This window comes from Neltuma alba, unplaced genomic scaffold (genome assembly GCF_004799145.2).
Source record: "Neltuma alba isolate B1F8T4 unplaced genomic scaffold, ASM479914v2 tig00010068_pilon, whole genome shotgun sequence".
Lineage (NCBI taxonomy): Eukaryota > Viridiplantae > Streptophyta > Magnoliopsida > Fabales > Fabaceae > Neltuma > Neltuma alba.
Genome location: NW_021635027.1, coordinates 55234 through 70249, shown reverse-complemented (window position 1 = coordinate 70249; position 15016 = coordinate 55234). Strand labels below are relative to the sequence as shown.

The 15016-nt window shown below is 36.6% G+C and overlaps 1 protein-coding gene across 1 annotated transcript; it reads left to right on the top strand.

Moving 5' to 3' along the window:
* The first annotated feature begins 305 nt into the window (after window positions 1–305).
* LOC114754078 (F-box/kelch-repeat protein At1g74510-like) lies at window positions 306–12729 on the top strand. The gene is made up of 2 exons (XM_028942820.1): window positions 306–365; window positions 11590–12729. The coding sequence occupies exons 1-2, from the start codon at window positions 306–308 to the stop codon at window positions 12727–12729; spliced, it is 1200 nt and encodes a 399-aa protein (XP_028798653.1).
* Window positions 12730–15016: the final 2287 nt, after the last annotated feature.

Genomic DNA, 15016 nt, shown 5'->3' with positions numbered 1-15016 from the left:
ACCGTGAATATACCGTATGCCATTCGAACTGAATATGCTTGTGTTTTAAACTCAAATACACACTCCGTTTATATAAGTGAAGTTCGAAAACATTACTTGTTACTCCGTAAGATTTAAAAACGTGATCGAAGCCTATTTTCTGAAGCTTCCAACGTCGGCCGTTCGAACCTTGTTTTTGGGTCTTTAAAATTGATGTTTTTTAAAGAAAATAAACCCATAGAGTTGTAGAGCACGAAAATACGAGTCCATAGACACCTAAAATGCATAAAACGGAGCTCGGAGGAGGAAGATACGGCGGTTCGAAAATGGCGGGTCGCGACGGACCCGCCGGAGCTCCAGCCGGATCTGGGGCGACCCGGCTGGAGGTCAGGGACGACCTGACCAGCCCAAAACGGCGTCGTTTTGGGCTGGCCAGGACGCAGCGTTTCACTTTAAGTGAAACGCTGCGTTTCGGGTCCGTGGACCCGGATCCCCCTGGAAGTCGGGTCGGTAGACCGACCCGACCGAATTTTTTTTAAAAAAAAATTATTATTTAAAAAAAAAATAAATAATTTTTTTTGAAATTTTTTTTTGAAATAAAAAAAAATATTTCTTTCTGAAATTTTTTTTAGACGTGCCATGTGGGCGCGTGGGGTCCACCTAGGGACCCTTTGGTCATAAAAAGCACATATATAGACTCCTTGAGACGTGAGGAGCGGCGCGTGTATGACACGCGCCGGTCCCGAGAGTGGGCGAACCTAGCCATAAAAAAAAAAAAAAGGAATTTTTTTTGCTTATTGGGGCGCGTGAGGGCGCGTGAGGGGCTATTTTTGAGCCCTGTTTGACCTGAAATATTTCTAAAATCATGAGTTATGAATTAATATATTATGTGCTGATTTTTATGACTTTTTGGGTACGAAAAATAGCAAATAAATGTTTTTGAATATTTATTTTATTCTTCTTAACTTGTTCTTTTTGGGTTTAGGAAATGGCCAACTCAAACTCAAATTCTAACTCCTCTTTTGGAAAATATCCAACTTATTCTCCACTTTCTGATGCTCCGAAATCTTCAAATAATTATGCTGCCGAAAGTACAAATAAAAGAAAAGCGCTTCAATCACAAGTAAACTCTAATGTACCTGAGGGGAGCAGTGGTAAAAGGAAATGTGTTCCTGACCAACAAGAGGAAGAAGTCTGCAGACCCAAGGACATAAATTTAATAGAAAAGATAGCAGAAAAGCATGCTGATGAATACAAGCATCAAAAGTGCCTATTTTCAAAATTGAGTTATTATGCTAAACAAATTGTCAATGAGCAAGACGCACTCTTTTTCTCAAATATTGCAATCCAGTACAGAGAGGAACTGGCAAGGAGGGGACACATATTTAGTGAAGCATTTTTTAAACAATGTCTCTGTAGATGCTGGAAAGGTGTTAAAGAGAGTTTGAGAGAACCAATGATAAAATATATCATGAATGAATGAGTTTTTGTTCACATTTACATTTCTTTTCATTTAATGTTTACTCTTGAGACTTCATTTTTGGAATTATCCAATTTTTTTTGTAAACATTCATGCTTCAATAAAGTTTTTTTTATTTTTCAAATGCTTTATTTGAGTGGGAGTTTCATGAGGAAAACTCCAAATTGGGGATATGTTCAAGGAAAGTCAAAGGTAAGAAAGGTAAGAGACTAACCAGGAGTAATGGGATGGGAGCCAACCTAGTTGTCTCCTGATCATGAAAATGGTGAGACTCTTACCCAGGCGACCTATGACCTACTTGAACAAAAGTGTGTACATTGCATACCATACTAAAATGCATTGTTGTCTATGTGATAGCACGATGTCTCAAAGAGGAATCAAGTCCATTATAGCTGACCTCGTAGGAGGTGACAAGCTGAACGGAGACAATTACAGCATGTGGCGTCGTAAGATATCGTATGTCCTCGAAGAACAAGAAGTCACTGATGTGTTGACTACTTTTCTTCCAGAGCCTGAGGCAAATGCATCGCGAAGGGACCAGGACGGCTACGCGGCCTGGAAAAGAAGGGACACTATCGCCAGAATAACCATGCTAAGTGCCATGACTGACGATGTGTTGGTGCAATTCGAAACACACCCTTCAGCCTCTGCCATGTGGGCAGCACTGAAATGAATTTGACGGTACCTCTGCTGCGAGGCTTAGGAGACTCACCGTCAAACTTGATAATTTCAAGCTGGGTCCTAACACTCCCATAAGGCATCACCTAAGGGCAATGCAGAACTTAATCAAGGAGCTTAAGGAAGCCGGAGGCGCTCTATCTGACGAGCAACAGATTCAAGCTATCATGAGATCTCTCCCAGCAAGTTGGGATACCATGAAGCACACAATTACTCATAATGAGAGTATAAAAACCTTTGCTGATGTAGCTCGCCACCTCCAACTGGAGGATGATCGGATGGAAACTGTGAAGCCTGTCAGTAAGGCATATTTAACTGAAGGAAAGGGAGGGGCAACCTCCCAAAACCAGTCCAAGAGAAGCAAAGGCTCTCAAAATAAGAAAGGCGGCCCTAAAGTGAAGAAAGGAAAGAGTTCCTTCAAGAAAGGCAAGAAACCTGCAAAGAAGCGGAACATAGCAACCATCAAATGCTATGCTTGCCAACAAAAGGGGCATTATGCCAAGGACTGCCCTGAGCAGAAAAGGTATTGGATTCAGATTCAATACATTTCTCTTATGTTTCTAGCACTGCGTTTATTGCTGAAACTAATCCTGTTTGGGTTATAGACTCAGGGGCCACAGACCACGTGAGCAAGGATCGTGGGAACTTCACAGAATTTCGTCGGTTACCAGCAAGAAGCAGATGGCTTTATGTTGGGAACAACGCGAGAGTAGAAGTCAAAGGGATCGGTACTTGTGAGCTGACCCTGCATGGAGGAAAGACCCTAGTCCTGCAAAATGTCCTCTACGCTCCGGAAATCCGACGAAATCTTGTGTCTGTTATTTCCTTAGTTAGATTTCATTTCAATGTCTTTTTTCATGATTTCACAGTAGACATTTCGTATGGGACCAATTTTTCAGTTTCTGGTTATGTTTCGGATGGTTTCTTTGTTTTAGAAAATTTCAATGATAATTTTTCTAGTTCTTGCTATGCGCTTTCTTCCGATGTCAATTACGATATATGGCACGCTAGATTAGGACATATTGGTCAAGAACGCATGACCAAACTGGCAAAAGAGGGTTTGCTAGGAAACGTGTCCAAAAAGGAAATGTCTCTGTGTGAACATTGCCTTGCTGGCAAGAGCACAAGGAAGCCTTTCGGAAAGGCAACCAGGGCTAACCATCCTCTTGAGTTGGTACACTCTGATATTTGCGGACCAATGAGTGTTAGGGCACGTCATGGAGCATGGTATTTTATTACCTTCATCGATGATTCTTCCCGATATGGCTATACTTACCTGATTTCCCACAAATCTGAGGCATTAGAGTGCTTTAGAAAATATCTCAATCTAGTGGAAAATCAGCTAGGTTCAAGAATCAAAGCCTTAAGAACTGACCGAGGCCGAGAATACCTCTCTGATCAGTTCAAGGAGCTCTGTGAAGAAAGGGGTATTGTTAGGCAACTAACAATCCCTGGCACTCCTCAACAGAACGGAGTTGCTGAAAGGAGAAATAGAACTCTCCTCGATATGGTTAGATCAATGATGGCACAAGCTGAGCTTCCAACCTCATATTGGGGAGATGCTCTTTTAACTGCCACATTCATACTTAACCGAGTGCCTTCTAAATCAGTCACTACAACCCCTTATGAATCATGGACAAACCGCAAACCGGATCTAAGCATCCTAAGACCATGGGGGTCAGCGGCCTATATTCGTGATTCTTCCCATAAATATGACAAGCTAGAACCAAGGGGCAAAAAGTGTATCTTCATAAGATACTCTGAGAACTCTAAGGGGTATGTCTTCATTGGTGAAAATGATGACGGCTCAGTGACTGAGATAGAGTCAAGGGACGCAACATTCATAGAAACCGAATATCCTAGCAGAGGGAGTATTGATCGAACAAGCCGTCTTTATGAGGATGATGGCAATGAGGTACAACAAAGTGTTCCTCAGTCTACTGATCCGAGTGGGAGGGTTGAACCATTTTCACAACAAGGTTTAACCCAGTCACAGGAAGTAAGTCCTGCAACAACCCCACTTAGGAGAAGTAACAGAGACAAAACTCCTAAGAGACGCTTCTCAATTGAAGGAGCAACCTTCATCGTTAGTCCAGAGCACGATGAAGAAGACCCCGTAAGTGTTAAAGAAGCACTAACAGGACCTGCTAAAGAAAAATGGCAGAAGGCCTTACAAGAGGAAATGGATTCCATGGAATCCAACCAAGTATGGGAATTAATTGATCTACCACCTGGCCGAAAGGCAATTGGGAGCAAGTGGGTTCTCAAGTACAAACGTAAGGCTGATGGATCAATTGATAAACCCAAAGCAAGGTTAGTTGCCAAAGGGTATACACAACGGGAAGGAGTGGATTACGCAGACACCTTCTCACCTGTTGTACGTTTCAACTCGATACGACTGATACTGGCTTTAGTAGCAAGTTTAGACTTAGAGTTACATCAGATGGATGTAAAAACCGCCTTCTTAAATGGAGAACTAGATGAGGAAATCTATATGGAACAGCCTGAGGGCTTCATACAGAAAGGGAACGAACAAAAGGTTTGTAAACTATTGAGATCCATTTATGGACTCAAGCAATCATCTAGGCAGTGGTACTTAAGGTTCCACAAAGCTATAAGCTCCTATGACTTTGAAATGATCGAGGAAGATCACTGTGTTTATATCAAGCGGTTTGGAGACAACTTTGTCATTCTATCCCTCTATGTTGATGACATACTACTGGCTGGTACCAATCTTAAACTAATAAAGATGATCAAAGAGTGGTTATCCTTGAACTTCGAGATGAAAGACATGGGCGAAGCAGAATATATCTTAGGCGTTAAGATAAGAAGAGATCGTTCTAGAAAATTGCTGTCATTGTCACAAAAGGCATACATAGCAAAGATTCTTGAGCGTTTCAATATGAGAGACTGCAAGCCTATGGATACCCCTGTGGTTAAGGGACATAACCTAATGAGGAAATGCGCCCTACAAAACAATGCGATATAGAACGCATGAAGAGAGTCCCATACTCAAGTGCCGTTGGCAGCCTAATGTACGCCATGTTGTGTACCAGGCCAGACATATGCTTCGCAGTCGGACTTGTGAGTCGATTCCAATCCAATCCAGGAGTCAAACACTGGGAAGCTGTAAAGAGGATTATGAGATATCTAAAAGGAACCATGGACTATGAGCTATGCTATCAAGGAAATGGCCTTCGTGCGGAGGGTTATTCCGATGCTGATTGGGCAGGAGACCTGGACGAGCGACACTCGACGTCAGGCTATGCTTTCCTACTGAATAACGGAGCAATCTCCTGGAGCAGCAAGAAACAAACGTGTGTGTCTCTTTCATCCATGGAAGCAGAATATGTAGCCTGTTCTGCAGCTGTCCAAGAAGCTGTGTGGCTCAAAAGATTCTTAGTACGATTGGGAATCCATGGTGGGAGTGAGGGACCAACTCTGATTCACTGCGATAGTCAAGCAGCAATCGCCTATGCAAAGGACCCTAAGTACCACAATCGTACTAAGCATATAGACATAAAGCATCACTTTGTAAGGGATATGATCGCTAAGAAACAAGTGACAGTTCAATACTTGTCCACTCATAAGATGTTGGCAGATCCCCTAACCAAGCCTATAGCTAGAGATCCTTTCGTTAAGCATGTAAAGGCCTTGGGCATGCGTAGAGCATGATGTATTGAACTCCTTTTTCTTTTTGATCCTTTTTGTTCAAATACGCAGGCACAAGGCATGTTGTACTGAACCTTTTCCTCTTACTTAGTAATTCAATGCATTTTATCCAGTTCAAAGAAATTTTTCTTGTATATTTGTGTATTTATACATGCATAGGCACAAGGTATGCAATACAATTATGTCGTACAGGTCACAAGGTTGGCTCACTCACACGAGCAACCGCCTCGCTATGTTCTCATGGGATATAGAAGGTTTGACAGCAAATGATCACCATGAGATGGTAGAGAAGAATCACTGCACAAATGTCACCTCAGCTAGACTGAGATGAGACCCATAAAAGTTTGGGCCGAATCATGGATAATGTGTCATCCATGAGACCTGTAGCCAGACAAGGAACTCTTTACTAGTGAGACGTCATATATAGTTGTGATAGAAGAGCTCCTGGTTCAAATGTTGGAGTGCATTTGGAACTTAAGTCTGTATGGTGCTATTAAAACCAAAAGCGACATACTCCACTTGGTGGATTGAGCACCGTAACATGCAATTCATACTGCATGAGCTCACTCAAATCCGCAACAAGGGACGTAGATGGAAGATCCCTGATCCATTACGGTGTGAGTCCCAGAAAGGAAATAAACCTTTCATAATGCCCTTAAGACTTAGACAATATCACAAGGTTTTGGTTTAGTGGCAGCTACTCTAGCCTAAACCCCATGGTCAAGAATGATACGATCTAACGGGTCAAGACTGAGAAAGCGACTATGCCAAATCTAAATGATGAATAGTCAGAAGGAAGGTTTATCCTGAAATACACATCTACGATGGTGTCTGTGACATGTCCCTTGCAGGTTGAACAGAACAACTAAGCAAGTGTGGATACCATGCGTATGAAAAAGGCAATCTGAGTAAACAAAATAACTCGAGAGGGATTAGATATGCCACAAGTAAAGTGTATGGATAAAACTAGGGCATTCGAGGCAACAAGCATACAATTTGCAGGTATACCAAGGGTGTTCTTGTGTGCTGGTCCTGTATAAAGGATTCCTAGTGCACAGGCGCCCGAATCGATGACGTCATGCCCACGCGGTCACGGCAGACACCTAGTATGAAGCAATGAAAGATTTAGCTATCGCACGATGGACAGCCCATCAAGTGCGAGCTAAGGAGATCCGACGACCCGACCCGACCCGAGATCCGACCCGGTATGTTTTCGACCATTATGAAATTGATCTAACAAGTATAAATAAGAAAAGGTAACCTGAATGCTTGATAAAAAAACAAAAGAAATCACGTTTGAGTAGAAAAATTGATTTTCTACAATAAAATATGATTTGCAACATTTGACTTCATGTTTAGTTTTCTTATTTCTAAATAGTTTTCATCCATTGGAGGGGGTGCAATCATTTTTAGTGAATGCAAATCTTTTTCAACCATATGAAACATATTTTTAATTATATGCAAATAACTTTTATATTAAAGACTTTTGCAAATAATTGAGAATCTCACACAGGTAAAGAAAAGTTATGAGAATCATGGCACCAAGTCCTTCTGACAAAAAAAAAAAAAAAAGAGAAGAAAGAAAGATTTTTCAAATAATGACTTTTCCCCCAATTTTCCCTGAAAAGAGGAATTGGGAGTTTTTTTTAATTTATGTTTTTAATGAGTTCTGATTTTGATCTCTATATTTTTAATGAGTTTTAGTTTTGGTTACTATATTTAATGGTATTAACAAAATTGACGTCACTATTGCAAAACTAAAATCAATGATTTGAAATTATAAGAATAAAAACCATTAGGATTAAGACAACGATTTGAAACTATAAGTATCAAAACTAAAATTTAATCAAAGTGTAAGGACTAATAACAATATTAACTCAAATAATAAACAAATTACTACAAATTTAAGAATCAAAAGAAATGTATACACATATGCTGGCCAAAAAAAAGAAGAAGAAGAAAGAAATATGTACGCATAAGTAATTCCTCCATATGAAAAGGAAAAGAATAAGAAAGAGAATGCACGCAATTCACAAAAGTCTCAAAAAGTTAAAGAATTCAAAATTCATAAAAAGAGAACAAATGAAATGTCAAAACTCAAATTAAAGCTTGCACTTTTAACAAATTTTTAATTAGACCAAGAGGTCTTATTAGGAATTGTTGAATGTTGTTAAAAGACTAAAATACCCTTTATAATTTAAAATAATATTATTCGGAAAACAAAAAAGTAAATCATGAAAACTTCACATTATATAGAACTTATTTATAAAAAAATTTCATATAAGAAAATTTGGAAATACTAAGGGCAAAAAATTGACAATACACAATATAATATTTTATGCTAACTCTAAAATATTGATAAGAAATTTATGGGAACAAGGATTTTTTTTTTCCTGGTAATGGGAACAAGAACCTTTTAATTACTTGATTCCAACACCATTAAAGTAATAATTTTTTTAGTTAAAAAATCAGTTTTGACCCAAAAAATAGTTAAAAAATAAGAATATTAATGTATTAGCTGATTTAAGCATCAAATTTGTTATTTCTTTCTTAGATGTTCGCATACTAATAATTAATATAAACTGTATTAGAAATCTAAATAATTTTTTCAGTGTTTCATGGAACGGATAGAATAATATGAGCTGCTTAATATAAATTTATATATATATATATAAAAAAGGGAAAACCATATTGGAGGTACCTATACTTTTTTTAATTTCAATTTGGTACCTATGTTTTTTGTTCTTAACTAAATCTTTATTTTTCCTCTATAACATCATTAATCCTTATGTAAAGACTACAAATATCAATAGAACAAAGTTATAAGAGCTAATGTTGCTAAAAAGATAAAATTAAATGTTTAATTAAAGGGAAAAAAACACATAGGTACCAAATTAAAAATTGAGAGAAAGTATAGGTACCTCCAATATGGTTTTCCCTATAAAAAATCATACATCTTAGTCTTTTAACAATATATAGAGCAAGAAAGAGTGAAGCTAGTGGATTATTTGATAGCATCTCAAGAAAAAAGAAGTTAGGTCTTAAATTGACTAGAGCAATTGTCAATTTACTAACTTAAAGCGGTATTTTAGTCTTTTAATAATATTAAAAAATCCCTAATAAGACCCTTGGCCTAAATAGAAATTTGTTAAAAGTGTAAGCCTTTATTTGAATTTTGATATTTCAACTTAATTAAATTGAAATACTTCCTCAAAGAAAACTTTTTAATTTAAAGAAACAGAGAATCCTATCATATATTCAATGTATATTCACACAGACGCACACGAACAAACACATCCAAAATTTGAAGTTGAGCATTTGTTCATCAATGATTTGTGTGCATTGTATATTTTTTTCACTCAAAGTTTGTTCATATATGATTCACCGAAAACGTGAGTCTTGATTTCAGTAATTGTATCACTTTCCACTCTTTCTTTTGTTTTTTACCTTTTTCTTTTTCCTTTTTTGATAAAGTTTTTTCCCTTTTTCTAATTTTCAGTTTCATCCATACTTTTACGGCCAGTTTTCTTTGGTGACCTTCCACCATCCAGAAGTTTAGAATTAAATCCATTTAAACAAAATAATGCATATTAAATGCATATTTGACTAGCGCATTATATTTTATAGAGTTCAGGAAATAAAATGTGTATTTATGACTCATAAATAGTATGGATAGATTCTTTGTATCTTTTCTAGAAGATTATATTTATTATATCTATTTTGAATTTCAACTCCAAGTGAATATTATTCTATTAATCCTGTTTAACAAATAATGCATAAAAGTAAATAAGATTGTTTTTAAGAAATACCAAATTTTTTTACTACTACATTTTTTAATAAAATCACCGTAATTTGGTATATAGTTTCACAAAATAAATGATCTTATTAGAAAGTAGATATGTCGAACAAAATAATAGAAAGTAGATCATGGTCAAATTTTTGTAATGATAGTTTAATTCATAATCTTTTTTACAAAATTAATTGTAATCTAATGCTTGCCACATTTATAAGAATGCACATTTCTGTGACATTTTTTTCAGAACATTAGCCAGATGTCCAGATCATAAGAAGAATAACGAATTAAGCAATAATAATGTAATAACATATTCATTGAACTGCTAAATTCTCTATTAAATTAACAAATCACTTATAGTAATGATTGCCATTCTAGCTAGTTTTTTTTTAGAATGATTTTATAACGTATTTTTAATGCTAAAATATGTTTGAGTTACAAAATGAATTTAAAAATAAACAAAATATATTTTAATCGCAAATAAAATAACCAAAAATTGAAAACTACACTAGAAAATCACGAGATTTTTTTTCAAAAAAAATTAATGAAAAAGAATGATAAGAAAAAAGAAGGTAATTATACCTTCAAAAACGGGCATTTTGTAGTTTGACATCTATGCACGCAATCCCTGATGCTGAGCCCAGTCTGACTAGGATCATGTAGTTAAAAACTTGGCTTATAAATAGTCTTCCATTGCTATAGTATTGCCATACGCCCAATACAATAGATAGAATAAATCACAGAAATTGATGGGCAGAGAGATAGAGGGTCTTAGCGTTGAAGTGAAGCGTCAATGAAATAAAGTGTTAGACAGAGGAGGACTCCTTAGTGACTTGTAGAGAAACAAAAGTTAGTAGAATTCGGGAACATTTTCCGGCATCTCTCTCTATCTAATTTGTGAGTTTATCTCCTCTGCTGGGTCTCGATTTTTATGTATGTTTGTTTGATTACTCGTTGATTTTTATCGAACTTTTTTGTATACCTGTTGTGATTTCTTTGTATTAGATATAAGGAGAAATAGAGGAAAGATATGTAGAACTGTTGGAAACGAAAATAATGTGTGATACTTTTCATGGATATTTTCTTGATGCTGGAAACCCCAAAATTCTATTATTTTGAAATTGATTTTATTTCATTGATATTTTTATGTTTTTGGTTTGAATCTCGATTCATTTCTTGGATGTGTTCCTTGGGCCAACTTAAGAGATCAGATTCCAGGAGCTCTCTTTTCTAATACTCAATCACTCAAATTTTCGCTCATTTGTCTTTTAAATTGTATGGTATAACATAGCGTCGGAACCATATTTTGAGGGATTATATTGAATGCATACAAATTTTTTTGCCAATTTCATTCAAACCAACCAGTAAAAAATTTTACATTCAAGATGCACTTTGTTCTAAATTGAATTGAAAATTTCCAATTAATAAAGACTGTTTGGAATTTCTTTTTCTTGATGTGAAAATATCTCCATTCATTCATTGGATGTGTTTTCTTGGGCCAACTTTTGAGAGGTCCCATTTTAGGAGCTCTCTTTTTTAGTACTTTATTACTCAAATTTTCACTCAATTCTGTTTTGAATTGTGTTGTATAACATGGCCTTTAAACCATATTTTGAGGCATTACGTTAAGTGCATACAAAGTTCTTCACCAATTCCAGTCAAACTAAGAGTCAAGTAAAAAATTTTACATTCAAAATACGTCCTGTTCTAAATTGAATTGAAATTTTCCAATTAATGAAGCAACCTTTTTTTATATTAATTGTGTGACGGGCTCGTGACATTTGTTTTATAATTGAGCATGAAATCAACAAAAGTTTGTGAGTATGACATATATAAGCAATGCTATTGATTTTATTCAAATGACTTATTTCAATTAATATAATTGAGTGTTTTTTTAAACTATATTAATGATTGCAACGCATTGTAGAGTCTTCTAATCATGTTTCAAAAGTATTACATTTTCAAGCTCACTTGATGTGAAAAACAGGTGTGCATTCATAATATTCATTCTATGATGGAGCATTCAAGAAACCAGCACAATGGGGAAGAGGAAGAACTAGTTTTGTTGAATGATTCAAGTTTGCTTTCCCACCAACTTGGGAGAGACCTTTCAATGAATTGTCTAATTCGATGCTCAAGATTTGATTATGCAACACTGGCCTTGTTGAATAAGGATTTTCATTCTCTTATTAAGAGTGGACTATTATATCGTCTAAGGAGAAAGGCAAATATTGTAGAGTATTGGGTTTACTACTCATGTAGCCACCTTGAATGGGAGGCCTTTGACCCAAATGGTGGCCGCTGGATGAAGTTGCCCAAGATGCCTTTAAATGAATTTTTTCAGAGTTCAGATAAGGAGTCATTGGCTGTTGGCACAGAGCTTCTTGTTTTTGGAAGGGATGTAATGTCTCCTATCATTTACAAGTACAACATTTTAACAAACATTTGGTCCTTGGGCATGTCAATGAATACACCTAGATGCCTATTTGCCTCTGCCAGCCACCATGAACTTGCTTTTATAGCCGGGGGTTGTGATCCAATGGGGAATATCTTAAGCTCAGCCGAGCTTTATAACTCAGAGACAGAAAAATTTGAAATTCTTCCAAGTATGAATAAAGCCAGGAAGTTGTGTTCTGGTTTTTTCATGGACGGGAAGTTTTATGTAATTGGTGGGATTGGTGATGGGGACATGATGCAACTTACTTGTGGAGAGGAGTTTAACCCAATCACTAAAACATGGAAGCCAATACCTGATATGTTGCCAAGGCGAATTGATGGAGTTGTGAATGTAACAGCCCCTCCTAACAAGGCACCTCCTTTAGTTGCTGTTGCAAACAACATATTATATGCTGCGGATTATGGAGAACAAGTGGTAAGAAGATATGAGAAAGAACAAAACTCATGGGTCATAGTAGGGGGACTACCTGAGCGAATGGCTACAGTAAATGGTTGGGGATTAGCCTTTAGGGCTTGTGGTGATAATCTGATTTTCATTGGTGGTGTAGGTGGAAGAATGGTTAAGATATATTCTTGCATCCCACAGCAAGGCGAAGCACTACAGTGGAACCTACTTGCCAGTAATGAATCAAGGAACTTTGTGTTTAATTGCACAGTGATGGGGTGTTAATGATCTTCAAGGGTATTAATATGTACTCTTTTCATTTCAAGTAGATGAAAGTCAGAACTTTTGCATGTCTTCATGTTGTTCCTTCTATTAACTGTTTCATTTCAATTAGGATCATTTGGGCATAATTTACTCAAATATTCTGTTGCAAAGAAATATGTGTTCGTGTTGGATGTTATTCTTGTATCTATAGAAGGGAAGATGGAGAATAGCTAAGAAGCTTGGGCAGATATAGTATGCATGCAACCATATTAATATGTTAAATGCCGCCTATAGCTATGCATTGATTCCTAGCCATAAATCTCTAACTTAATTTTAATTGATTAATTCTATAACAAGTATAGGGAACCACGCCCCAAAATATAGCTATTAGAGTTGGAGGATCCAAGACGTTAGAAGATCTTCTTTTTAAGGAAATCCAACTAATGCGGGACTCGTAACAAAACCGTTATCATTCTGTGATATGATATTTTGCTTCAAGGCATCCAAAACGTATCATGTCTTCTATCAGCTTAACTCTTTGGGTTTTCATATTTATGAACTCATATCATTGTGACTAAGTTGCTGTTCATAATAAAGCACGGGGTTTGATCGAGACATTCATGGATGATGATTACTGAATATTCAACAACAGTGAAACCTTTAACTATAAAAGGCGGCCAACAAACAAGAGTTCGAGATGAATACTTGTAAATGTGTCAGTTATCTCTTACACTTAGCGATAATTGGATTTAATTTTAGTATAAATAATTAATGCACTTGATCAGCATCAACTTGTACGCATTCTTCGAAATCAGGCAAGAAAAATCGTTCAAACGCAGATAGCAATACACACACACATGACTAAAAAAAGGGAAAATTATATTTGAATATATTTGCCATGCAAATTGATACAGATTTGCTATGGATTTGGGACACATCTAGGCCTTTGTGATGGACTTTGTATAGAATGGTCTGTCAAAAATTTTGTGGCTGCAAAAATGTTTTTGGCGGGTTGTTTGGAATGGAATTAAACTTTTCGATCGTGAAATCTGTCACATTATTATGATTAATTTTTGTCCATCACAACTAATTTAATGGCAATACATAAGCACTCGACTTGAGGATTTTAGAATAGAATAGATTATTGCAAAATTCAGTCATTTAGTAATATCTGAGCTAGTTTAACGAAAATTTCATTCCAGCAAGTTTTCAATGATTTTTTAATAGTGTTAGATTTTTGGGTTTGGATCCGCCCTTAATGGGCCGGATTATTTGACCGGGTATAAAGAGAATATATCAGTCAAATATCCAAGCGATATCATGATATGTTTGACTTGGTCAAACATCCTGAATCATATCCAATCGGTTACGATATAAATCTAATTAATTTATATTAAATTAATTAATTTATATTGTATAGATTAAATATATATTAAGTATATATATTTAGAATTAATTAAGATTGATTCTGGATTTGAATTCAAAATATCATGATATTATGAGATAAGGATATATTATATCTTATCTCAGATTTTATCTGATGGGCTCAGTGGATATTTTTATGCTACCCAAAATATCCCTGACAAAAGCTATAAATAGAGGCTTCCCCCCATCAGTTCAGATCACTCCAGTAGTAGAGCTTTCCTACTATCTCTCTCTCTCTCTTAATTTTCTTTCTTGCAAAAGTGGTGCTCTGCTGTGCACTTAAAAGCTCAGACTTTTATAGTCTAGCTTAAGCGTGAGCTAAGGAGATCCGACCGACCCGACCCGAGATCCGACCCGGTATGTTTTCGATCCATTCTCCTATTTTTCTAACATTGGCATCAGAGCCGAGATGTTCTTGAGGCTCTCAATATATGTGTGCATATATATATTACACGCTCATTTTTTTTTCCGCTGCACCGTGAATATGCCGTATGCCATTCGAACTGAATATGCTTGTGTTTTAAACTCAAATACACACTCCGTTTATATAAGTGAAGTTCGAAAACATTACTTGTTACTCCGTAAGATTTAAAAACGTGATCGAAGTCTATTTTCTGGAGCTTCCAACGTCGGCCGTTCGAACCTTGTTTTTGGGTCTTTAAAATTGATGTTTTTTAAAGAAAATAAACCCATAGAGTTGTAGAGCACGAAAATACGAGTCCATAGACACCTAAAATGCATAAAACGGAGCTCGGAGGAGGAAGATACGGCGGTTCGAAAATGGCGGGTCGCGACGGACCCGCCGGAGCTCCAGCCGGATCTGGGGCGACCCGGCTGGAGGTCAGGGACGACCTGACCAGCCCAAAACGGCGTCGTTTTGGGC